General features: G+C 42.0%; 1 protein-coding gene across 2 annotated transcripts in view; it reads right to left on the reverse strand.

The window, feature by feature from the left end:
- SPRED2 (sprouty related EVH1 domain containing 2) overlaps window positions 1-24,490 on the reverse strand; it is a 114,590-nt gene that overhangs the window by 41,976 nt on the left and 48,124 nt on the right. Inside the window, exon 1 of one of the 2 annotated variants that reach the window (XM_043603523.1) lies at window positions 12,747-13,000. The exons of the other annotated variant lie outside the window; for it this stretch is intronic. Coding sequence (XP_043459458.1) covers window positions 12,747-12,763 — 17 coding nt within the window. The 5' untranslated portion in view covers window positions 12,764-13,000. Of the gene's footprint in view, window positions 1-12,746; window positions 13,001-24,490 lie in introns of those variants that run through there. 2 annotated transcript variants of the gene reach the window in all.

The following is a 24,490-nucleotide window of genomic DNA, read 5'->3' on the forward strand; positions in this document are numbered from 1 at the left end:
TGGGTGGCGCAGTCGGTTAGGCGTCCGACTTCAGCCAGGTCACGATCTCGCGGTCCGTGGGTTCGAGCCCCGCGTCAGGCTCTGGGCTGATGGCTCAGAGCCTGGAGCCTGTTTCCGATTCTGTGTCTCCCTCTCTCTCTGCCCCTCCCCCATTCATGCTCTGTCTCTCTCTGTCCCAAAAATAAATAAACGTTGAAAAAAAAATTAAAAAAAAAAACACTGGTTTTAGGACATTAAACAACAACAGAAGTAAATATAATTTTAAATAAAAAACTATAATTCCATGGAATTCAACAAAATCAAAACCATCTTTTTTTTTTTTTTTTTGGAAAAGATTTCTTCTGTAAAACTTAGCATCAAATGATTCTCTGCCCTGTCACAAGTGAAGATTATACTAGCACAAGGGGGATAACTTACATTTAGACTCTGGTTTTCCAGGCATATCAATACCAGACAAGGCTTCCAAACCCAACTGGACATGTCACCAGTCGGCCTCCTCTCCTCAACCTGTGCACCTAGGAATCTCATCCACTGTACCCAGTTACCGAAGTAACAAGATAACACGTACATGGATATGTGTGTGTTCTATTTTAACATTAATTCTATCACACATCATGCACAGGTTCTTAAACGGTTAAGTTAACGTGGGAATTTCAGGGTCAGACAAAACATTTTAGCCAATTACGGTAAGATTTTAACACAACAGTTCACCTAACGTTCTGGACATCTATTAAAGATTTCGCAGTTTTTGTCAAAAATCACCAGAGAAGGACAACTCTTGGACGTGGGTAAATTACTTAAAGAAAATTTATTCAACCCAAAATAGAATGAATCTACTTCTTACAGACTGGAAGTTTCTATACTGAAGGGCTGAATTTCTGGGTGATCATCCAGTGTGAAGCAGGGGTGAGGGAGGCCTGGGAGGCGAGAGGCCCAAGTCTGAATCTAGGTTTATGATTTTACTTTTATTGTCGGCTGCTTTGCTGAGCCCGGAGTTCAGTGGAGTTCATAATTAATCAAGATCAAAGGATTGCCAGCTTAAAACAAACAAAACAACCCACCCCTGAAGAATCCTTTCTTCTTCTCCTACTTTTTACTCTGAAAGCAAGAATTTTCTTTGAATCTCCCTCTGTTTTACACACCCTTCCGAAAGTGGTATTTACAATCCACATTTAAACCCCCAAAGGCCAGCTAATGGAAATGTTCGATTACTACAGAAAATGAACTCTCACCACATGAAAGTACACACGTAATAGAAAAACTGGCACTTCAAAACACAAATGGCAAAGGGAGTTGTTTAAAGTTAATAATCTCCAATTCAGGTCTTTAAATTGCAGCCCTTGAACTTCCAAGTCCGACTTTCTCGGAATATCTTTGGTTGCTTTCTCACTGAATTGGAGAAAAGAAAGGAAGAGTGGACTTAATGATCGGCATGCTGAAATGTTTAGGGAGAAATGCAGTAGTATCTGCAACCAGTCGGAAATACATTAAAAAAATAACACGGAGTCTTGGATGGAGGGATGGACAGATACATACATGTGCGACAGAGCAAGAGCAGTAACATGCTAGTTGCAGACAGGATATAGTGAGTGTTGGTACACTCGTTTCAACTTTTCTCAACAACTGAAAACTTCCATAAACATGATGAGAGAGAACATTCATAGTGCTATACTATTCTAAATGGCGATCAACACTCAATCAGAAGTTGCTGACAATGGTACTAAAGTCAGGTTACCTCTCCTCACGCAGTCCAGCTCACACTTCCCACTTTTTACTTGCCACTCCCTACCCCGCCCACCCTAAAACAAACCCCGTGCTGAAAAGGTCAGGAAATTACTTTACCAAACTATGTTTGTTACTACCAGTTCTAAATCTACAAAATCCTCTATGAGCCAGTCCTTAATAAAACCTGCTCTCACACAAAAGAAGGTGATAATTTAGCCCACGAGGAGGAAAGGAAGTCAGCATGTGGAGCTAACAATATGCTGGCTAGATTTTAAGAGCCTCCCTGCTTCTGTCCCCGACAGATCTATTGGACAAGGATGCCCTTTCAGGCGGCAAGAATTACCAATTCATTTATTCCCTTTCTTCTAGGATTCTGCCACCTGCTTCGACAGAGATGAAGAGCTTAACACACAAAGAAAGAAAGAAACAAAGTACACGCAAGGCATCTGTTCTCCCCGAAGAATTCTGGATCTCTTCCTTTCCCAGGTAGAGCCCAGGGTATAGGTGGGCCTACAAGTGGAGTTTAGGTCTTCAAATCAGGATTAGCAAAAAGCCACACAAGTAAGTTAGAGATACACTTTTTTAAGCTAGAAAAAAAAAAATAATAATCACAGAAACCATCTACTAGACCCCTCACTTAGAAAAATTGTAATTCAGACAGAAGGGACTTGTTCAAGGTCACTGGCACTGGGAACAAATACAGGACTAAGATCTCATCTCTGTAAACAGTCCCTTCCCCCACTTTTTAAAGAGAGGTTCTATGTTGTGGCAAAGATTTCCCACATCTAACTTAGGTGATCTAGAGGATATAAATTATTCTCATAGGTCTCTTCAAGCTTAATGTATAGGCAACTGATTGTTGGGAGAAATGGAGGAGGTATCGCTAATAACACAGCCACATGAAAAAAATGGCACTGCTGGGGAGTGCAGCTGGAAAGTCCTCCTTGGCTTGGCAACACTTCCCAGCAGCAGAGGCAATCTTCATTTTCAGATGGCCAGTCTAGCTAGTTTCCTAGGTCAGCAGACATGACCTCTACTGCACATCTTCTTCTCCTTTTTGGGTGAGACACCCCAGACTCTAAAATCTGAGAGTGAGCCTCAGTTTCTTCATATGTAAAATAAGGGGTAAGGGCCCAATGACCTTTGACGTCCCTTTTCAACTTCGGCCCCCGTTTTAACTTTTGTGGTTGTTTCTTTTTAAAGGGCCTTAAAAGTCCTTCAGCTCTGCCAGAGGGCTTAAGCAAACTTAAGCCACCCAAATATTCTACAAAAGCAGATCAGAAATCATGCAGCAGTAAAATGCAACTGAAAATATATTTTGATTTGGGGGAGAAAAAAAACCCTCCAACTACAAAGACCTGAAACCACAACAAACTAACAGATACGTTCTCTCGGTACAAGTATTATTATGCAATTATAAGGTTCCCAGGAGCAAAATGGGTCTATCAAAGTATTTCTAAAAAACATGAAAATGATGAAAATTGTTTCAAGAAGTTTAGTAAGACCTTTGAATAACGTAGGCACGATGCAGCCATCTAGCTGGGTTTACGCATCCACAAACATGAGATTCCCTTTAGCCACATGGAAGAAAATGCCCAAGACATATTTATAGACCAAATGCAGGCAAAGAGAAGAAGAGGGATGTACTCCCTTTCTCCCAAATAGTTCATCCTCTATGTTTTATCAACTGACTCAAGACAGATGTTCCAGTACCAAATCTTCATTAACCTTCAGAGAGAAAGGGGAAAAATGTTAGGAAAAGGTAATGAATCAACTGCCTAACTTAAAAATGGGGAGAGATATTTATTACAGACTTTTGATAAAGCAACTCTGTGCACTTCAAGCTTCATGTTTGGTCCAGGCTCCTTCGAGGTCACAAAAGAGTTCTGATCTAAACATTTTCTTGTAAATCAGTTTTTTGAAACTGGAATGTATTTTTCCCATAGGAAAAACCAAAACCGGTTGAGCACCAGGATTTCCAATCTAGTTCGTGACAGCCTCATCAATTCCTAAAATACCTGAATCATAGTTATATTCCCAAATGGTTTTGATTGCCTCCTAAGAGTGTCCTTAAATAGAAGCTTCATTCCCGGGGCACATGGGTGGCACAATCAGTTAACCATCAGACTCCTGATCTCGGCTCAAGTCATAATGTCAAGGTTCATGAGCTCAAGCCCCGTATCTGGCTCTGCGCTGATGGTGCAGAGCCTGCTTGGGATTCTGTCTCTCCTCTCTGACATTCCCCAACTTGTGATCTCTCTCTCTCTCAAAATAAATAAATACACAGACTTAAAAGAATAAAAAGAAAAAGAAAAAAAGAAGCCTCATTCCCGACCTTCAGTGGGACTGGCCAGTTCTATTTAGTTCTGGAGCAAAAAGGGTTCCTGTCTGGGTATGGGCTAGGGTTGAAAGGGTAAGCAAGGAGGAACCCCCAAACTTCTGATTTAGGCTTCATCAGGGACCCCTGAAATTTGGCACCACTGGACCCTGACCAGCCCTAAAAAGGGCCAACCTGATGACCGTCTGCTAATAACATTGAGAAATCTTTCACTTAGGCAAGCAAGCACACAAACCAAAAGGAAAGCACTTAAGTTAACCAAGCTCGCAATGACTGGTTTAAATGCAAATGTAACAAGCTTATCAGTATCAACACTATAGTTTAGGAATTCCAAATTAGGTGTTACTGGGGAAACTGCTCTTTCCTTCCATGGTGGCAGCGACTGTTGCTGAACAATCAGAAGGGCGGGGACAAAGCAAGTTTCAGGCTCACAGGATGATCATGCAGCAGCAGATTCTTGACTAGTTCTTCACCACAACAGAGACAGGATTTGACCTACGAAGGCAATTTCCTTCCGAGTTATTACAAAACAGCTGTCCACTCAGTACATGTGCTTCTATTAAGTTACTCTCCTGCCATAAAAGAACGGGGCAAAAAAGGAGAATGCCAACACCAACTAGCTGCCAAGCTTGCTCACTGTTTAACCAAGTATTCTTAAAATATTATTTCATTTATGGGAGAATATTCTAGTTTCATTTCAAGAAGAACTTCCAGGGAACACTAGAGCTGTCCCCACATGACAAAGTCTACCAGCTTGTGGAAGGACTAGAAACTGTTTTATTACAAGACTCACAATCTTCACAGATAACTGAGACCTTTGGAGGCTAAGCTGCTGAACCGGGCTTCCCTGACCATCACCAACATGCATATTCCATGGAGCCCAACCAGGTGGTAGGTCATGCATTCAGTGGTGGCTGAAGACTACTGCCTGAGGCAGGGCAACCAAGTGGCCACGGCCAACCACCCAGAAAGCTTTACTGACAAGGTGGCGGTCAGTACGGCCAAGCCAATGTAATTACGCTACCTTGAAGTCATGCTGTCACTCTTGGCTGCCATTTAACATCGGAAGAAAGGATAAAAGGGCCCCTGTCTTAATGTCATTCAAGAGGAACTACCCACAGCTCGTTTCATTCACCAGTGTGCTTCAGCCACCTCCAAGGACTAAGCTCATCTCTAGGAAAGTCACGATCCCCAAAGGCACTGCGCATACACCATCCCAGACCAAAAACTGCTACCTACCCAACGATTTCCCACAGTGAGTAACTTGGCATATGGAAGCTCTTGTGTAAACTGAAGAGGCTGGATAAACATAAGGTGATATGACACAATGGCACTTTTTCTTGTGTGTTTGCATATACAGGATTAACTCTTAACACTGAAAGTCAATTCTTTTCTCAAAAGGTAATTAATTTCACACCTATGTTCACTGCAGCATTATTCACAACAGCCAAGAGGCAGAAATAACCTAAATGTCCATCAAGGGATGAATGGATAAAAAATTGATAAAATGGATAAATGAAATGAAAAAATGGATAAGTAAATTATTTTTCCGCTTCAAAAAAAGAAATCTTGCCATTTGCTACAACATGGTTGAACCATGAGGGCACCATACTAAGGGAAATCAAGCCAGTCACAAAAATATAAACACTGTCTGATTCCACTTTCTAAAGCAGTCGAACTCATAGAAACAGAACGTAGAATGGGGACTGTTGAGGTCTAGGATAAGAGAGGAATGGGGAGTCGTTTAATGGGTGTAGTTTCAGTTTTGCAGGATGAGAAAGTTCTGGAGATTGGCTGCGCAACAAAGTGCATAATTAACACAAATGTACTGTATACGAAAAATGGCTAAGATGGTCAGTTTTATTTATTTGGCCTTTAAATAAACATTATTTATTTATTTATTTGGCCATTAAAAAAAAAAAAGACAACTAACTTGAGAAACAAAAAGGGGACACTCGAAATAAGTATACTCAGGAAGGACCCCAAATGCAGGAATTTGGGGCTTTGGCTGAGGAACATTTCTGTAGTCCTTAAGAAGTAAGGACTTAAGAAGTAAGTCCTTAAGAAGTAAGGACATTAACACTTAAAAATAAAAACAAAACAGGGGCGCCTGGCTGGTTCAGTTAGTGGAGCATGCGACTCTTGCTCTCGGGGTTGTAAATTCGAGCCCCCCATTGGGTGTACAGATTACTTAAAAATCTTTAGAACAAAACAACCCACAAAATTCTCCCCTAATTATCAAGACAGCTTATGTCCATTGTGCAAACTATATACATCGCTAAAGACCTTCTCAAGGTAACTATAAAAGGAAAATCTTATGCCTCAAATATAAATGTAAATGTGGCCTATGCTTTTTTCTTTTGTATACAAGACAAATCACACATATGAAAAACACAAACCTTTCCTTTGTAACTGGTTTCACTGATAAAAATGGCTTTTCTTACAAAATCACATCAAAGAACAGGAGAAAGTTAAATGTAATAAACTTTCCCCTAATTGTTAGCTCTAACAAACTCCCCTCATCCTTGCCCAATTAGATTTGAATAGAATGCGTATCATGTTTACAACAGAAGTGACAGAATCCCCCCAAAATATTTTATACGGTGAGTCCCTTTTCCTCTGTTCAAAACCTTAACCTCTGTTTCAAAGATGACTAAAACACACACACACACACACACACTCACAAAGATTCTCTAATGGTTCCATTTCTTCAACATGGGGGTTAGTGATGTTTTTTAATATTTCTCAAAACAGAAAAAAGGGGCTGTTTTATTTTTCTTTGGAACAAGTTCCTGCCAGATTTTGCACATTGCAGCTCTTTGGCGATGTGATGAGAACACACGCCCACCCACAGCCACGAATTCTGCTCTTCACCCTTCCCAAGCAGCCCTTATGACACATGCTGTCTGCGCTCCGTTTCATGGAATTCAAGAGGCCCAGTCAAACAGCAGGCCTCGTGGGGCAACGGCAAGGGCAGGCAACCCATCTCTTTCATTGGATGGGTACAAGGAACATGTGTTTAAAAGAAAACCACAAAAAAGCCAAACCCAGCTCGGACACCTCCAACCTGAAAAATCTTTGCATCTGCATGACTTAATAACACTGAAAGCCGAAAGTCATCTCTTGGGTTGAAATCTGGAAAGAGAAAGCTGGATTGCCTCGACTCTGTGCATGCTGAGCTCTAAATGAAGACAATGTAGCTAACTCCCCGTGCTGCTCTCAGAGTGCACAGCAAGGAAGGTAGAGTTGTTGTCACGTAAGCCAAAAGCTCTTTCAGGAAAGGCTGAAGTGCCAGCCTGGTCTCAAGCATCTGCTTTCTCTATGGAGATCATTAATTACAAAGAAATGCTGGTGATTAAGAATCCACCTGGGAACGGGCATGGCTTCTGTAACTGCCCCACAGTACCCGAAAGACAACCTGGGCACAGATGTCAATGAAAACGAGCTGTCAGCAAACATACTTGGAAGAATGCTCAGGACTAATAAAAGTTGATGCTGATTTGCTAACAGAGTGGTCATTCACTCCATTTATGTGTCCTTAGGAGTGGGGTTTATGTCCTACGAAGGCTGGTCCTTGCGTGCCTCTGGCTTTTCTGAGATACAACAGGAAAGTTGTTATTTCTAGATAATGATACGAGATTTATCTACAAGTCTAGTAATCCCACCCACTATGCAGGCAGACTGACCATAAACCCCGGATGTGGGGAGGGCAGTTTAACAGAAGATCAGTGGGAAATGGACACCAGGCAATGGACAGGTTCAGCTCTCCCCCCGGGGGCCATAGTTATTGCCGCTCATCCATAAATCATCCACTTGTACAGCAAGAAAAGATCATAAACTCACTCAACAGGTCTCTTGAAATACAAGTATTTTTAAATGTTGATAGATGGCACAAAAACAGACACATAGACCAATGGAATAGAATAGAAACCCCAGAAGTAGACCCACAAACGTATGGCCAACTCATTTTTGACAAAGCAGGAAAGAACATCCAATGGAAAAAAGACAGCCTCTTTAACAAATGGTGCTGGGAGAACTGGACAGCAACATGCAGAAGGTTGAAACTAGACCACTTTCTCACACCATTCACAAAAATAAACTCAAAATGGATAAAGGACCTAAATGTGAGACAGGAAACCATCAAAACCTTAGAGGAGAAAGCAGGAAAAGACCTCTCTGACCTCAGCCGTAGCAATCTCTTACTTGACACATCCCCAAAGGCAAGGGAATTAAAAGCAAAAGTGAATTACTGGGACCTTATGAAGATAAAAAGCTTCTGCACAGCCAAGGAAACAACCAACAAAACTAAAAGGCAACCAACGGAATGGGAAAAGATATTTGCAAATGACATATCGGACAAAGGGCTAGTATCCAAAATCTATAAAGAGCTCACCAAACTCCACACCCGAAAAACAAATAACCCAGTGAAGAAATGGGCACAAAACATGAATAGACACTTCTCTAAAGAAGACATCCGGATGGCCAACAGGCACATGAAAAGATGTTCAGCGTCGCTCCTTATCAGGGAAATACAAATCAAAACCACACTCAGGTATCACCTCACGCCAGTCAGAGTGGCCAAAATGAACAAATCAGGAGACTCTAGATGCTGGAGAGGATGTGGAGAAACGGGAACCCTCTTGCACTGTTGGTGGGAATGCAAATTGGTGCAGCCGCTCTGGAAAGCAGTGTGGAGGTTCCTCAGAAAATTAAAAATAGACCTACCCTATGACCCAGCAATAGCACTGCTAGGAATTTATCCAAGGGATACAGGAGTACTGATGCATAGGGCCACTTGTACCCCAATGTTCATAGCAGCACTCTCAACAATAGCCAAATTATGGAAAGAGCCTAAATGTCCATCAACTGATGAATGGATAAAGAAATCGTGGTTTATATACACAATGGAATATTACGTGGCAACGAGAAAAAATGAAATATGGCCTTTTGTAGCAACGTGGATGGAACTGGAGAGTGTGATGCTAAGTGAAATAAGCCATACAGAGAAAGACAGATACCATATGGTTTCACTCTTATGTGGATCCTGAGAAACTTAACAGGAACCCATGGGGGAGGGGAAGGAAAAAAAAAAAAAAAAGAGGTTAGAATGGGAGAGAGCCAAAGCCTAAGAGACTGTTAAAAACTGAGAACAAACTGAGGGTTGATGGGGGGTGGGAGGGAGGAGAGGGTGGGTGATGGGTATTGAGGAGGGCACCTTTTGGGACGAGCACTGGGTGTTGTATGGAAACCAATTTTTCAATAAATTTCATAAAGCACAAAAAAAAATAAAAAATAAAAAAAAATAAATGTTGATAGATAATCTACAGTGATTTTATTTTATTTTATTTTTTAGTATTCTCTATACCCAACATGGGGCTCGAACTCACATCACCTAGATCAAGAGTCCCATGCTCTTCTGAGTGAACCAGCCAGGCGCCCCAACCTATAGTGATTTTAAATAAATCTGTTTTTATTAAATGGTCACTGAATTCATTATAGTTTTGAGTTGTTAAATATAATTTTAATAGATGCTAAACAGGGAGGGGTCTCCAACTCTCAAAGACAGGGAAAAACGGTCCTTGATGTTTTCTAATCTGTTCCAATACAATATCCTGAACGCTCTAAGCTTTGAGGATTCAAATGCGCTCCCTGACTGCCATTCCTCTCAAGGAAGAAAGCAAAAAAAATAAGTAAATAAATAAGTCATTTGTCCGAGGCTGTCACTCTATTTGGCTCAAAAAAGAAGGCCACCAAAACTATCGAATGAATTTATTAGGGCAGCTCTTTCTCGATACCCATCCAAGAAGAGTTAGATTTTGAAAGACCAAAAGGGAATAGCTGAAAGTTGCTTCTACATGGAGCAATTAATGGCTCCAGATTATAGACTCCAGTAGATGTAAGAATAAAAGAAAGCCCAAGAGGAATCTATTGCCAGTAATGATGAATCCCCACTGAAGAGGGAATGAAATCAAGGACAGGGCTGGGCCCAGATCACAGGCATTTTTTTTCATTTAACACCACCCAGCACATAGCTCTGAACATAGGCAGCATCTCATTCAATACCTACTGATCACTTCCAAGTTGAATGACAGGAGATCCTTGGTACTGGCCATGGCTCTGGATTCCTTTTCTTTTTAAAAAAAAAAAAAAAGGGGCGCCTGGGTGGCGCAGTCGGTTGAGCGTCCGACTTCAGCCAGGTCACGATCTCGCGGTCTGTGAGTTCGAGCCCCGCGTCAGGCTCTGGGCGGATGGCTCGGAGCCTGGAGCCTGCTTCCGATTCTGTGTCTCCCTCTCTCTCTGCCCCTCCCCTGTTCATGCTCTGTCTCTCTCTGTCCCAAAAATAAATAAACGTTAAAAAAAAAAAATTTAACGTTTTTTTATTTATTTTCTGAGACAGGGAGAGACAGAGCATGAACAGGGGAGGGTCAGAGAGAGGGAGACACAGAATGTGGAACAGGCTCTGGGCTCTGAGCTGTCAGCACAGAGCCCGAAGCGGGGCTCGAACTCACGGACCGTGAGATCATGACCTGAGCCAAAGTCGGCCGCTTAACCGACTGAGCCACCCTGGATTCCTTTTCCCTCAAAAGGCAAAGAAGGAATCTAAAGACGGCTCATGGTGCCTAGCAGCACAGGGGCCTCTGGGAGCAGCGGCCACATCCCTACGGGGGATTGTCATTGCTGAACCAGTCATCAAGATGCCCTGAACAAAAGTCATGCTGCCCTAAAATTATTTGGAAAGGACCTGGGTTAGTCTCAACTACACAAATAACAGGGAAAGCAAGACATTTTCACTGAAAATGCCATACATCAAGAACTTTAGATGAAATGTTTTTATATGCCTGCCTGGAACCATTTTCTGTAGCACTTAAGGGGAAAAAATGGTATAATGGAACCTAAGATTTCAGTGAAATCAGAGCAAATAACCTATGCTGCCTTTAATTCATATTTTGAAATCACAGTATTCTTCTGATGACTTTTGACAAAGTGAAACTTGAACTGATGGCACCCGGCAAAGCAGCAAAAGGGGACATCATCTACTAGAAGATCACAAAATTCAGGTTTTAGCTCAGGCTAACATTTTCAAAGTAGTTTTTCTCCTAAAACTTAAAAAAAAAAAAACAGTTAATGAGAAGGAATAAAAAGAAGGTTTACTTTGAAACTGAAGTATTTTTTTAATACCACCAAATGCTATTATTAAATATGCGCTATATATGCATGTATACACATACACATATAAAAATAAGCACTACAGATGTGGGCAGGAAAATTCTTAGCAAAACCCCCACATATTTCAAATACTGTTCCTCTTCATTATTGTCCTCTACCATAATTAGCATGTTACAGCATAACAGGTGGCTTTCATTTATAGAATGCAAAATTAATGAAATTTGGAGATGGTCCTGTCTCCAAAAACAAACTGGCCATCCTAAAAAAAAAAAAAGTGCACCTCTTAATCTACAGAACAGAAACAAACAAACTCCCTTCAGGCTGGCTTTCCATATTATCTGCATTTCTGAATGTATTTAAATAGGCCAAATTAATACATTTACGGACAGTTTAGAATACATGTACCTCAAGGAACAGAAGTCATTATTTTGGGCTTTACAAGAAAGGGGAAGAGAGACAAAGACTGCCTACTTTTCCAGCTCAGTAAGCCTTGATCTGTTTAATGCTCTCTCTGAGTGATAACAGAAATTACCCCATAGACAAGGCTGCTCCACAAATACTAAACCTTAGGCAAATTTGTGCACAGTTATGTTTTAAGTCCCGACCCAGCCATTCTGGACAGACCCACCAGAAAAGCAGAAATAGCACTACTATAAACTAACTATATCATCTGTCCCTAACAAGTAGGACACAAAAAGTATTTTTTAAAAATATGAGGAGACACTGAATGGACTGTCAACACACAGAGGAATGTTTAATATACTCAAATAAACAAGATCTGTGCCTTAACGAGTCAGGCATGGTTTAAATTTAGTGAGTGAAGAAAGAGAGAAGGTCAGACAGGCAACACAGCTTCCCAATTATGCAGAACAATCCTTCAGATCATGTGAAAGCTATAATTAAATGTTGTTACCAAACCCCCACTACCCTTTCTCCCACCTAGTAAAGTTAATGCATGAATTCAGTATGAGCAAATTATGATTTGCAAAAATTAGACATATTCCCTCTGTAGGGGGAATAAAGCTTTCTTGCATTAAGTCATGTATCTTGGGGGTAAGAAAAAGCAGAGTACTGAAAATAAATCCAACATAACAGACACAATAGTTACTATTAGACCACATCCTTTAGCTCACCTTTGCTTTTTCTTTCCTTTTTAAAATTTATTTATTAAAGTTGTAAACCACCCACCCAAAAGGTATATCACCTCTGCAAGCCGTTTCCTGGGCAGCATCTTTTAAACTCAGGGCTGAGTTTCTCTGAATATCTAAGGAGAAATTTGTTTTCAGAGAGGGAGATGAGTGGACAAGAGCTCTGTGTCCATCCAAAGACCAGTGGTAATGTCTCTGTCTTTGCATGTGAATACACACACACACACACACACACACACACACACACACACCCTTCAGTTCCTTCCAATTAGAATCATTTTCCCCCTTAAAAAATGTCAAATTATCGGAAAGGTTAGGCAGAAGAGAACAAGGAGAAAATAAAGTTCATGTAAACAGTAAGCACATACCTGCCGGGTGATGCCATTTCCTCTACATTGTAGAGCCCAAGTGCTGGATATTAGCATTATTGCTACTATAAAGCTTCCGATAAAAATGGATTGTCTCTTGCGGACCTGAGAACCAGCTGGCTGCCTGAAAAGTGGTTTCCCCCATATATGATTCAGTCTCCTTGACAAATATACTGCATCGTACTGGATGAGTCATCCGAGGGTTAGTCCGCATTTTATAGGCCTGTTGTGTCATTACTCACATTCAACATCCTGCTTCTCAAAAGTGGAAGCTGGAAGCCTGACAGCTGACAGATGCTTTTTCCAATTAAAATACTGTTTAAAAAAATTCCTGTAAGTTATGATTATCAATCATTGATGATACTGTGAAATGCCCAGGAAGCAAATGGCACAGCTCAATACCTGCGATTACAGACGTAGAACCACAAGTGCAAACTGCTTACCCGCCCCATCTCCAATCCAAATAATTTTGTTCACAGCTAAGAGCAAGGATCCCCTTCTTTTAAGATATCCATAAATTAGTATTGGCATGGACTCTGTTGATTCTCACGTTGCAAGGTGACTTAGTCGCAGGAGCTCTATAAAAACTAGATGTCAAAATTTTGGTCCTGGTTAATTTTGCCAAGTGGGAGAATGGCATTGGATTTATGAAATGTCTACTTCTTAGAGAAAACATCGTAGGGATGAAATGATGTGATATCTGGGATTTGTTATGAGTATTTTAGCCAAAAAGGGGAGCGTAATGAAATGTGATAAAATCTTGATCATTGCTGCATCTGTAGTAAGTAATATAGGGACTGACTTTATTATTCTCTGTTCTTTTGATATCTAAAAACTTTCGTCATAAAACGTTTTAACAACTAAAGAAAAATTTTTTTCTCTCCCTATGGTCTAATGTGTATCCAGACAAGGCACTTTTCCAGTTAGGTGTGAACATACTATATGTGTGAATGGTGCCCATTCACACAGAGTGCAACCAGTGACCATGGGCGTGGGAGCTTCCAGGTTGAAGGTAGGACACGCGAGTCCAAAGGCCACTGTGAGGGCTGCATCCACCCGCTGAACAAATGCCTGGTGCTCTCTCCTCCTCCCAAGACTATCTGGTGGTGTTCCTTATGCTTCCTTTGGGGACACAAGCTACAGCCTCATTCGTGAGCTCGGTGTTGACACTGAGGTGACTACTTCGAGCCTCCTTATATGGTTTTGGAAATACTCCATGAGAGGTTACATTACATCACATCCACAGTCCCCTTACACCAACACATCTCTTTGTAAGGTAGCAGTGTTCGCTTGACTCACTTTATGTGCAAACTGGGCTATACTTAAACCATCTGAGGGAGGAAGACAGCTTTGATTTCATGGCTGGAAAAAAAAAACAGATATGGAAGCGCCAATGTATGTTAAATAAAAGCACTACTGAAACTAGATGTCATTTAAGAAATCGTCCTTGTTGATATGTTCTGAAAGTGTGACAAGTCGCCACGGGACACTTAAAATATAGAGGTCCTATGAAACCCTAGGACCTCTTGACTCCTCCCTTTAGTTCTGAAACTAAAGGACAGGAGAGTGTCTGGTCCAGGCTTCCATCTCAGCTAACGGCCAAGGCCAGTCCTCAAAGAACACTGCCCAAGTGGACTAAAAACATGCAGCAAATGGTTGTGATGGTCCCCATACACATCAAGTGACAACCTCACAAATCTGAACTGTGTGTGGGTCTGAACTGAAGCCTAAGGAATATCAAAATGTTCCCTTGCAATTTAATGAAAACCTTTCACACACTGGCAAAGCGTGATTTGCCTTCATGCAACAGGTAGAAATGGGGGGCATTAATAATAAGCTTCTAGCCTAATTTGAGTTTCTGTAAGTATTTTCAAGAAATGAATGTATAGTTCATTAAAGAACTTGCAACTGAAATTTAACTAAAAACACAAAGGTAATGGCAATAATAATGTGTACATGTACACACACACACACACACACACACACACACAGAATGAGAAAATACCAATTACGGTAAAATGTTAACAAATGGGGAATTGGATTAGGAGAGTCCCTCATACTACTCTTACAACTCTTTTGTGAGGATGAAATACTTCAAAATAAAGTTAAACACATACACAAAAAGAAAGAATATATGACCCCTGTTTAGAAAAAAATCTTGGACTGTAAAGGAAATTTACCAAAATGCAATAAACATTAGGACATTAGGAAATGCCTCTGGGTTAAGATTTCTCAAAGGGTGTTCCTTGTAAACAATTTTATAAGAGGATCCAAAAACAAAACAAAACAACCAAACAAACATTTTGAGAACACTACATACTATATCCTCGAGTATACTGTTTGTTTAGTCTTGCATTTCATAACTTATTTGACCATAGGAACCCCTTCCCCCATTACCATCCCTTTAACCTGAAGAAAGCACTTTGGGAAACACTGCTGTAGGTGATGCGATATGGGATACGGGATTCCCTCCCACCTCCCAATCTTTTTACTCTAAGCTTTCTTCAGAACACACCTTACTTAACAACAAAAGACATCCCAACTTGGTTTCTGCCATCTTTTTTTTTTTTTTAAGCTTATTTATTTATTTTGAGAGAAAGAGAGAGAGAGAGTGAGTGCACAGTGTGAGCCAGAGAGGGGCAAAGAGAGAGGAAGAGAGAAAATCCCAAGCAGATTCTGCACTGTCAGAGTGGGGGCTGATGCAGGGCTCCAACTCAGGAATCCAGGAAGTGAGATTATGACCCGACCTGAAACCAAGAGTACCACTAAGCCACCCAGGTGCCCCGCTTTCTGCCATCTTTAATGAACATTTCTATTTGGTCAGCTTGGACGTAAACGACCATCACCAGTCAGAAACAACTTGCAGGATGCGATATCCAGTCTCCCCTGACCACATTAACTCGGCATACCTCCGCTGGTGACCGAGGAGCCTGCCCCCATGTGTACAGCGGGCCGACAGCTCATGTCAGTGTTGGCGTTAAGAGGCAAATGGCCCCAGGTGAGGCCGTCCCAAGGGGCAGTAGCTTGCTCCAGGCCCAGCTCCATCTCTACATTTTCAGACCACTAGATCTTGGAACCTCAAAACCAGTGTGGATGCCACTGGCGTGAGATCCCCAGGCCTACTCATCTCCCACGACCCTTGGGTATTACAAAGCAAAACTAGCCAGGAAGCATAGCAGAACTTGCCTTCCAACTCATTATAACTTGTTAATGGACTCCTTTAAAATTTTTGCCATCTATTAATTTATACAAGAGTTTTTAGCAATAATCTGTTTGCATGTTTTGGGCTTTTAGGGGAAGATGGGGAGAGGCCAAAGTCCAAATACTGGCTAATGGCAAGATCTTAAGGCAAATATGGATATCATGATGTTATCGAAGGCTGTCCTGTGCAGTGGTAAAAGAGCATGAAACTGGAGTCAAGCTAACTTAGTTCAAAATCCAGCCTGGCCCTTACTTATTTACCTTCTCTAAGCCTCTGCACTTCTTTGTCGGAAAAATGGGTAGAATATTATTAATGACTTCACAGAATTGTTCTGAATGGGATAAATGTGATCACTCACAACAAGTACTTAGCATAAGTCCTGGCCACATACAGAGTACTCATTAATTTATGCAAACAACAATGAAGAGGATGTTTGTAAGTTTTATAATTTAGACTGGCAAGAGTGGGCAAATTATGACCAGCCACCACACTGGTCTGTTTACGTATTGTCTATGGCGGCTTTACAGCCACAAAGGCACAGCTCAACAGCTTTGACAGAAACCTCATGGTCCCCAAGGCCAAAAATATTTACTAACTAGACCTTCAAAGACATTTGCCAACCTTGGTGATCAACAGTTGAGTGGATAAAGAAATCACTGGGTTTTTCCCTATAGAAGTTTTGGTCACTGGTCCTTTATTGTTTACTATGTCTCAACTTAGAAACCAGACACACAAGCGTATTTAGGGTGATTTGGTCCACATGAGCTGAGCTCATGCTCTCTCCTTGCAGTGGAAAACACATACCACAGTGTTCTGTCTCATGTTTGGAGGGGAAATCTGGAGGGCCTGAGGCTGCCTGTTGGGTCTTTTCCACCTCCGCTCCTTCCCGAATGGCCCACTCAGAGGATGACCTCCCTCTTTCAGAGTCCAGCTGATGTGTGCGAGCCCACAGCCATGCCTCCCCTCCCCCAAGTCACATCTGTACATTATGTCAAAACCACATGTGTCCCCAGAGCTTGAAGCAAGAGGTGAAAGATGATCTGAAAGAGGCATTCAGGAAAGTGAGCAAACAGAAATGAAGGATGCTTTCAAGAGGGCTGGACAGCCACGGGCAGGATTAATACAACTCAAGGGGCCTTCAGAAATGAGGGCTGCCGTAACATCATCATCGCCGACAAGAACCCAGTAAAGAGACTGAGGGCCAACCCAGAAAAATGAAGAACACGCCTTACTCAGATGCAGGTCCCAAGACACGTCCCTGCATCCAAGAATGCCGCCTATGTTCTTTGGCAAGAAAACTTGTTTATTTGGGGAAAATGAGCCCATTGCATTAATGGATAAGGCAGGTGAGGGGAGTCCTGGGGACTGGTCTCTGGGAGAGGAAATTTGAACAAAAGAAACCATTCTAGCTACATTCAGTTAGCTTTCTTATAAAAAAATTCTTAGCCAGCTGTTCAGACAGAGATGAAATCTGAGGTATATCCAGATACACAGGCTCTCTGGTGGCCACTTGTTGTTGCCTTACTGGCAAATATCAACTTGTTTACAAAGTCAATCCAATAGAAAATTGCATATGTTAAATACCAAAGTGAATTTGGCATTCACAGCTGGGGCTGTTCAAGAAAGGGAAGGGGTAATGGGTAAGGGTCATTAAGGAATCTACTCCTGAAATCATTGTTGCACTATATGCTAACTTGGATGTAAATTTTAAATTATATAAATTTTTTTAAAAATGGGGGGGGGAGTCAGATAATTTTTTTTAACTTTTTTTTTTTTAATGTTTATTCATTCTTGACAGACAGAGCATGAGTGGGGGAGGGGCAGAGAGGGCGACAGAATCAGAAGCAGGCTCCAGGCTCTAAGCACTCAGCACAGAGCCTGACACAGGGCTCGACCCATGAACTGTGAGATCATGACCTGAGTCGAAGTCGAACACTTAATGGACTGGGCCACCTAGGCACCCCAGATAATTTCTATTGTTACCTGAGAGCAGGATTTCAGAGATGTATGCACAGTGACAAATCTTACTTGAGACCAAGCCAGTTTTCAGCCATGTTCCTTAAAATGTAACTGGCTGGCACAGGGGTAAAATAAGGCTCTTTCCAAAGCTCACAGTTACTGTGGGGATGTTCAGCTTGGTTAGAATCAGAAGACCTGCACTGATAACATGCACATGAGCTATTATGCTAAGCAAATTTTTTTTTTTTTTTTTAAGATAAGAGACTCTATGAAGTGAGGACCTTTCAGTGCTAGGCTTGTGTACCTGGCAAGATTTCTTTAAAGAAAAGTCAATGGAACTCACATTCACCCAGTGCCCACTTGGTGTGGGGTATTCCATATGGTTATATCAACACACCCACAAATTTTGTGCCTGGCCCGTGTGGAGGAAAAACAGGGGAGCTGAACTACTAGGTCAATTTACTCTAGAGAGTCTGAATTTCTCCAGCATAAGATGTTATACAAACAGGGCAAACTGATAAAAGTGGAAGAAGGAATCCAAACTGGATCAGAAACACGGGAAAGTTACTCTGGGAAATTAGGGAAGGAGCCAAGGGCTTGATGAGCAAGGATTCCAGGGCCTTCAGAAATGAGGGCTGCCATAACATCATCATTGCCAACAAGAACCCAGTAAAGAGACTGAGGGCCAACCCAGAAAAATGAAGAACTCGTCTTCCTTGTTAGCCCTTCAGGCTTGGAGAGCAAACAGGGCAAGAAGGCCTGGCCTCAGACACATGGGATGCAGAGAGAAACCAAACCTAGATCTGGGGTGGAATTTTAAGCTCAAGGGTGGGAGGGGGCGGAGAGAAAATAGGGAGTGTTCAATGGGTGACCAGTTAGTGTATTTAACGTCTGCCACGCTGAAGGGTAAGGTCTATGTTTGAAATCTGCTTAAGGGTTGGATAGCTTCATTCCTCGAGTGATCCTCGCACCATGAGGATCACTGCACAGACTGAGTGTGCCGAACCCAAATCTGCCACTAGCCTGGCCCAGTCCACTCTGTTGTTTCCCTAACTTCAGGCCACAATTAGGTCGGAAGCTGCTGAAAGGCTGTGTAACCTAGGAGCGGTCTTAAATCTACCGCTTACCGTGATGTTGGCTACAAAAAACTTATCCAAGACAGCGGTAGTGTCCTCGCTAAGCAAACCTTCCATGTGGAAGCCACCTCTGTCAGATGGCTATACAGCTGTTAAGTTGTAGAAATGGAAGTCTCTTCTGAGAACACTCAACGATCCTCTATAATTGTTCACCTACGTAAATAGCACACATAACTGGAGGTAGAAACCCTGCAAATTCACTCTGTTGGGAGGCAATAGTTTGGGCCTGGCTTCACCACTAGTTCTGTGCCTTTGGGCACACCTGCTTTTCTTGCTGCCTCAATTTCCCTCGCCTGGAAAATGTAGGGCTTAAACTGGCCCAGGCCTCGAACCTCCAGAATTCTACAAGGCATAGATTGGTAACACCTACATGAGAAAACCTACGAATACAAGTAAGTGGACAGGGAACAGAGAGGAGTGGAAAGAAAGCTGGCAGTGCTGGCAGATCAAGACCAACGGACTGGGGGTAAAGCTACGTTCTGACCCTGGATCTAAGAGGCCAGCCTAAACTAACACACCAGTTTAAAAGGATGCGGATCTCACCCCAAAGCTAGAACTGTCTTTTCTTTACAAACAACATTGGTCAACAACGGCAGCTAATGTCAACATTGGCTATGGCTTTATCATATGCAAGCAATGAGCCTTGCAATTTCACAGGGCTTTTATCCTAAACAGAGAGCAGGGATAGGAAATGGAGTCTCTTCTCTGTCTTCATGGCAAGCAATGCCACAATTACAGCATTTTGTTGTGACTTGCACGTCCCCTTTGCTTTTGGACCTGAGACTCTCAAAAAAAGATGGTCTTCTTTTTCACTTTTGTAGCTCAGTGGCTGACAAATGGTAAACGCTTGGTAGACCCGAGTCTCTTTCATTTCATTCAACAAACACAGATTAACCTTTATTGGCTTAAATAGGGGGTAGAGATGAAAATTATACAGAGGGAGGAAATAACAGAAGGTGGTAGCAAACTTTTGTAATGTGTATTATTCTTCATGATAAAACGTACTAAGTTCACTGTAGAATAGTGAGAAAATGCAAAGGAAAACATTCACCTGAAATGACACATAAGTGGTAGAATTTAAGAGCATTTCAGGTATCCACAGTTATGTGAGGCATATTTGCTAGTTTAATGTATTCTTTCGCACTGTCTGAACCCCACTGAAAAATAATTGGAAAATATTTCCCTATTTTTCTATTTGTTCATTTCTGATAAAAACAAAAGGTATATAAAGCTTAACAAGATTTTTTTAGTTCTTTAATTCAACACTGCAGGGGGGCAATAAATAATTTCACATCTTATGGACAGGTTTCACATCTTATGGACATCAGATATTAACTAAATAACTAGAACAGCAGCCTAGAATCCTAAAATTAACCGCAGGAGATAGCTAATTCTAGACTAATCACAGTTGACATATGAGGAAACTATTTCTTGTTCAATTTTAGTTGTAGGAGCCAGAACGGGGCTCACAACTTTTGACTCTGAGTCTACATTACTGACCTAGCTAAAACCAAAATCATCCCTCAATTCTGTCACACTGTTAACTTTTGGTTTCTGAAAGGCTAATCAGAGATGATTCCAGAGCAAGAGAAGTAGATGACAGTGTCCAGAGTACTTACCTGCTCTAGAATTCCCAGGTTGCCCGGTTAAATAAATCATCAAAAGGGAAGCCAAAGCTACTGATTACTCTGAAAATTGTTTCTGACTTTGCCATACACAGTTTAGTTGTATCAGAAATTTAAGAAGTGGACCAATGAATCAGAGTTAGGGCTCGCCAGTCAACAGAGAACAAGCTACCAAATAAGGCTTACAGATCACTGACTTCAGCACCACTTTCCTCCCCATGGTTCACCTGAATTCTACATAGGGAAGGCACAGCTGGTGAGCATCCACCTTGTTTCAAGGATCTTCCCCTCTCAGGAATCCCCAAGGGTGGTCATAATAAAACCTGCTGAGAGAGGAGAGGAAAGGGGAGAATCCGCAGTATCTCACCAAGTGCTCTCTGTGGTAGTTAAGAAGTGCCTTACAGAGGAATCTCATATACACATAGTTAACTTTCCAAATTCAGCAAGAGAAAAGAAGCCAGAGTCTGAGTGCATTTAAAGAGAGATGAGGCTCTTCCTCTCCAAGAACATGTACCCCGGAGTTGGTCAAGATTTGGGGACCATGTGCTTCTCTTGGTCTGTTGCTACCCTTGATAGGACCCTGGCATTTAAAGATGAAGTACACATTCATCTTTCAACATGGACTGAGAATGCTAGCCAGCTACCTCATTTAGTGCTCTATCACAGAAACAGTGATCCTTCCCAAGACTGGAGGAAGAGGTGAAAGGCTGTGTGCTGGCCTCCTATAGAACTGTCAAGGGTAATTATGACCACATGCAATTTTCATCGTGTGTACAACTGTACTCAAAAGAGGAAGAGGCATGTAGGTGAGGTAACAAGTCCTTGATCAAACCTCAACCCAATTAGTACTCATCTCTAGAACAGTATTCACTGTAGTACTCTTTTAAGGAAGAAAAGGGGCCAAACAGGGCTTATCCACTCTCTACACTTAGTTGCCAGTTACAAGGACGGCTTTCAAGTTTTATTAAGTAAGTATCGGATGGCTAAAACAGAACAGTGAGGAGAATGGACAATGAATGCGGGCCCCACCTAGCTTATAGATGCAAAATCAAAGCGTAAGCCCCAAATGTACAAACTGGAATAAAACATAAAAGGGACATTTGTGGCAGAGCCAAGAATAGGTCCTGAGTGTCCTTGAATTTCATCTTTCAAAACACTTTTAAACAAGGTTCACTCCTAAATGTTCTTTGCTTCAAGTCTCCCCAAAGATTCTCTCCACCCCTCTTTCTCCCCTCAAGAGGGAGAAAATTGTTCCATGGATTTCATTTGTTTGTTTCCTGTGAGCCCTGGAGGAACTGTTCCTAATACTAAGAATGTGCCAAATGTGAAGAGCAAGTCTTAACATTAGAACATTCCTAGCTACCAGGGTGGGACCAGTTCAGCTCAAAAGGATTTTGCTGCCACTCAGTAGAAGCTGAAAATAAATACAAACACACAGACAATATGGCACATGGGATGCCAAGGGAGAAGCAAAAGACTGCATAGACAGACGAGAAATAGGAAGGGAAGCCATCTTAATCTCCCCACCCCTGCCTGCAGCTTCTCCCATGACACCTCCTCTTCCTAAGAGGGCAACTTACTGTGCTGGCAGACATAGGCAGCCCAACTTCCCTGTCTTCTCTGGATAATCTTTAGATGTCAGCTCAGTTTATATTTCAGGATGAGGAAGGGAGAAAGTTCATGGGCTTCAAAAGAAGCAAATATTTATAATGTTATTGAACAAGGTATCATGGGAAAAATATGGCACCCATTCCATGGGCTGGTCATAGCCTCACTGATCCATTGATCAGAACACAACAGGTTCTGAGGTGTTTAAGTACAGATAAGGAGGGATCAGAAGCTTGCAGAAGATTAGCTGGGGCATGACAGGCCATCAATTTATCTGCATGATATAGGTACAGATGTATTTATTCGTATATTTAGTTAATTGTCCTGCATAGGTTACACATTCATGATTCATAAATCAAAATATAAAAAGGTATACTCCCACCACCTCCCATCTGCCCTGTTCCCTTTCCCACCCAACAAGCCAATAGTAACCACCTTTTAAAAGATTTTTGTGTATCCTTCTAGGGTTTATGCAAATATATTATTCCCATGTTCTGGACCTTGCTTCTTATCTCTTGAGGATCTTTCCATATGGGAACCCAGAACAGATTCATCCCCTTTTTGCATCAGTACAACATTTCACTATACAGGCATACCGTGATTTACTTAACAAGTCCCTTATTAAAGAACATTTAGGGGGCGCCTGGGTGGCGCAGTCGGTTAAGCGTCCGACTTCAGCCAGGTCACGATCTCGCGGTCCGTGAGTTCGAGCCCCGCGTCAGGCTCTGGGCTGATGGCTTGGAGCCTGGAGCCTGTTTCTGATTCTGTGTCTCCCTCTCTCTCTGCCCCTCCCCCGTTCATGCTCTGTCTCTCTCTGTCCCAAAAATGAATAAACGTTGAAAAAAAAAATTTAAAAAAAAAAAAAAAAAGAACATTTAGGTTTTTCTGAACCTTTTGCTATTGATAACAGTCCTGTGAGGAACAACTTTGCAGATCAGGGTTGCCTTTATATATTAGGATGGTTGTCCACTGCTCTTTAACTAACCTGGTCATGATATAGAGAAAGAAGGAATAAAAACCTTGCAACTGCAAATCCACCTGAAATCAAGACAAAGCCCTTCTAAAGCAAAAGAATATGGTTAGGGAAAGAGAAGATGAGATTCTGATTTGACACGATGCATATGGAGTAGGCACACAAAGACCTATTTGTGGAAGGAACCGGAGTTCAATTATTTAGGTTGCCCATTCTCCACCCTGATCTTTCTCCTGCTCACTCCCCCACAAAGACTTGCCACCCATTCATCCCAGGGGCCATCCAGTCATCTGCCCCTTTTTAAGAAATTCTGACAGCATTCTACCTAACAGAGGAGAGACAATGTGCCAAAGTGGTGACCAGTAAGGTGTTGGTCTTTCTGTCCTCGGAGGGCAGAAAATAACCCTCTCCTCCCCTGGTCATCATCTGGACCTGAACCCAGACATCTAGCTGGAGGCAAAGGCTCACAGAGCCATCTACACCTTAGGGAAGGAGGGCTTAGCTACTGCCTGGTCCCTGAGTCAGAGCACAAGTCCCGGGTGGATCCCCAGAGATAACCAGCGAGGCAGGACCCCTCAGCAGAGCCCAGAGAGGAGCCCAAGAGGCAGTTCCAGCCCTTCCCAGCCACCGCCTTTAGCAAAGGAGCAGGAAATTCGAAACTGTCCACCGAGCTGACTCATACTCTTTTCCACAAGCAGCCTAAGGTTCTATTCTAAGTTCACTGAAGGAAATATGCCTTCAGGCAGAAGCAGAGCAGCACAGAAGTGATTGGAACCAGCGCCTCAGTGAGCACTCAGTGAGTGACCTCTGTGACAGGTCAAGGTCTCACCAGAAGGGCTAAGGAAGGTAAAGAGCCAAGAGAGACCATCGTGTAAACATCCGATGCGCTGAATGCCATTTATACTTTTACCAGACCTGCATATGCATCATTACCTGTGTGCGTACACAGCGATGGTTTAATTACCCCAGGGTTAAAGTCAAACTACCAAAAATGAATTATACTTGCTTGGAACCTAATTGGAACAAACCAAATGTATAAATGCATTTTTGTGACAAACTGGGAGAAAAGTGAACATGGCTTTTAAAGACCTGTCGTTAATTTTCTTAGGTGTGATAATGGTATTATGGTTGTTTTTTTAAAGTCCTTATCTCTTGGAGACACACACTCAAGTATTTATGGATGAAACGATGTTGGGATTTACTTTAAAATACTCCAGCCCACCCCAGAATGTGTGTGTGGT

This window comes from Prionailurus bengalensis, chromosome A3, assembly GCF_016509475.1.
Source record: "Prionailurus bengalensis isolate Pbe53 chromosome A3, Fcat_Pben_1.1_paternal_pri, whole genome shotgun sequence".
NCBI lineage: Eukaryota > Metazoa > Chordata > Mammalia > Carnivora > Felidae > Prionailurus > Prionailurus bengalensis.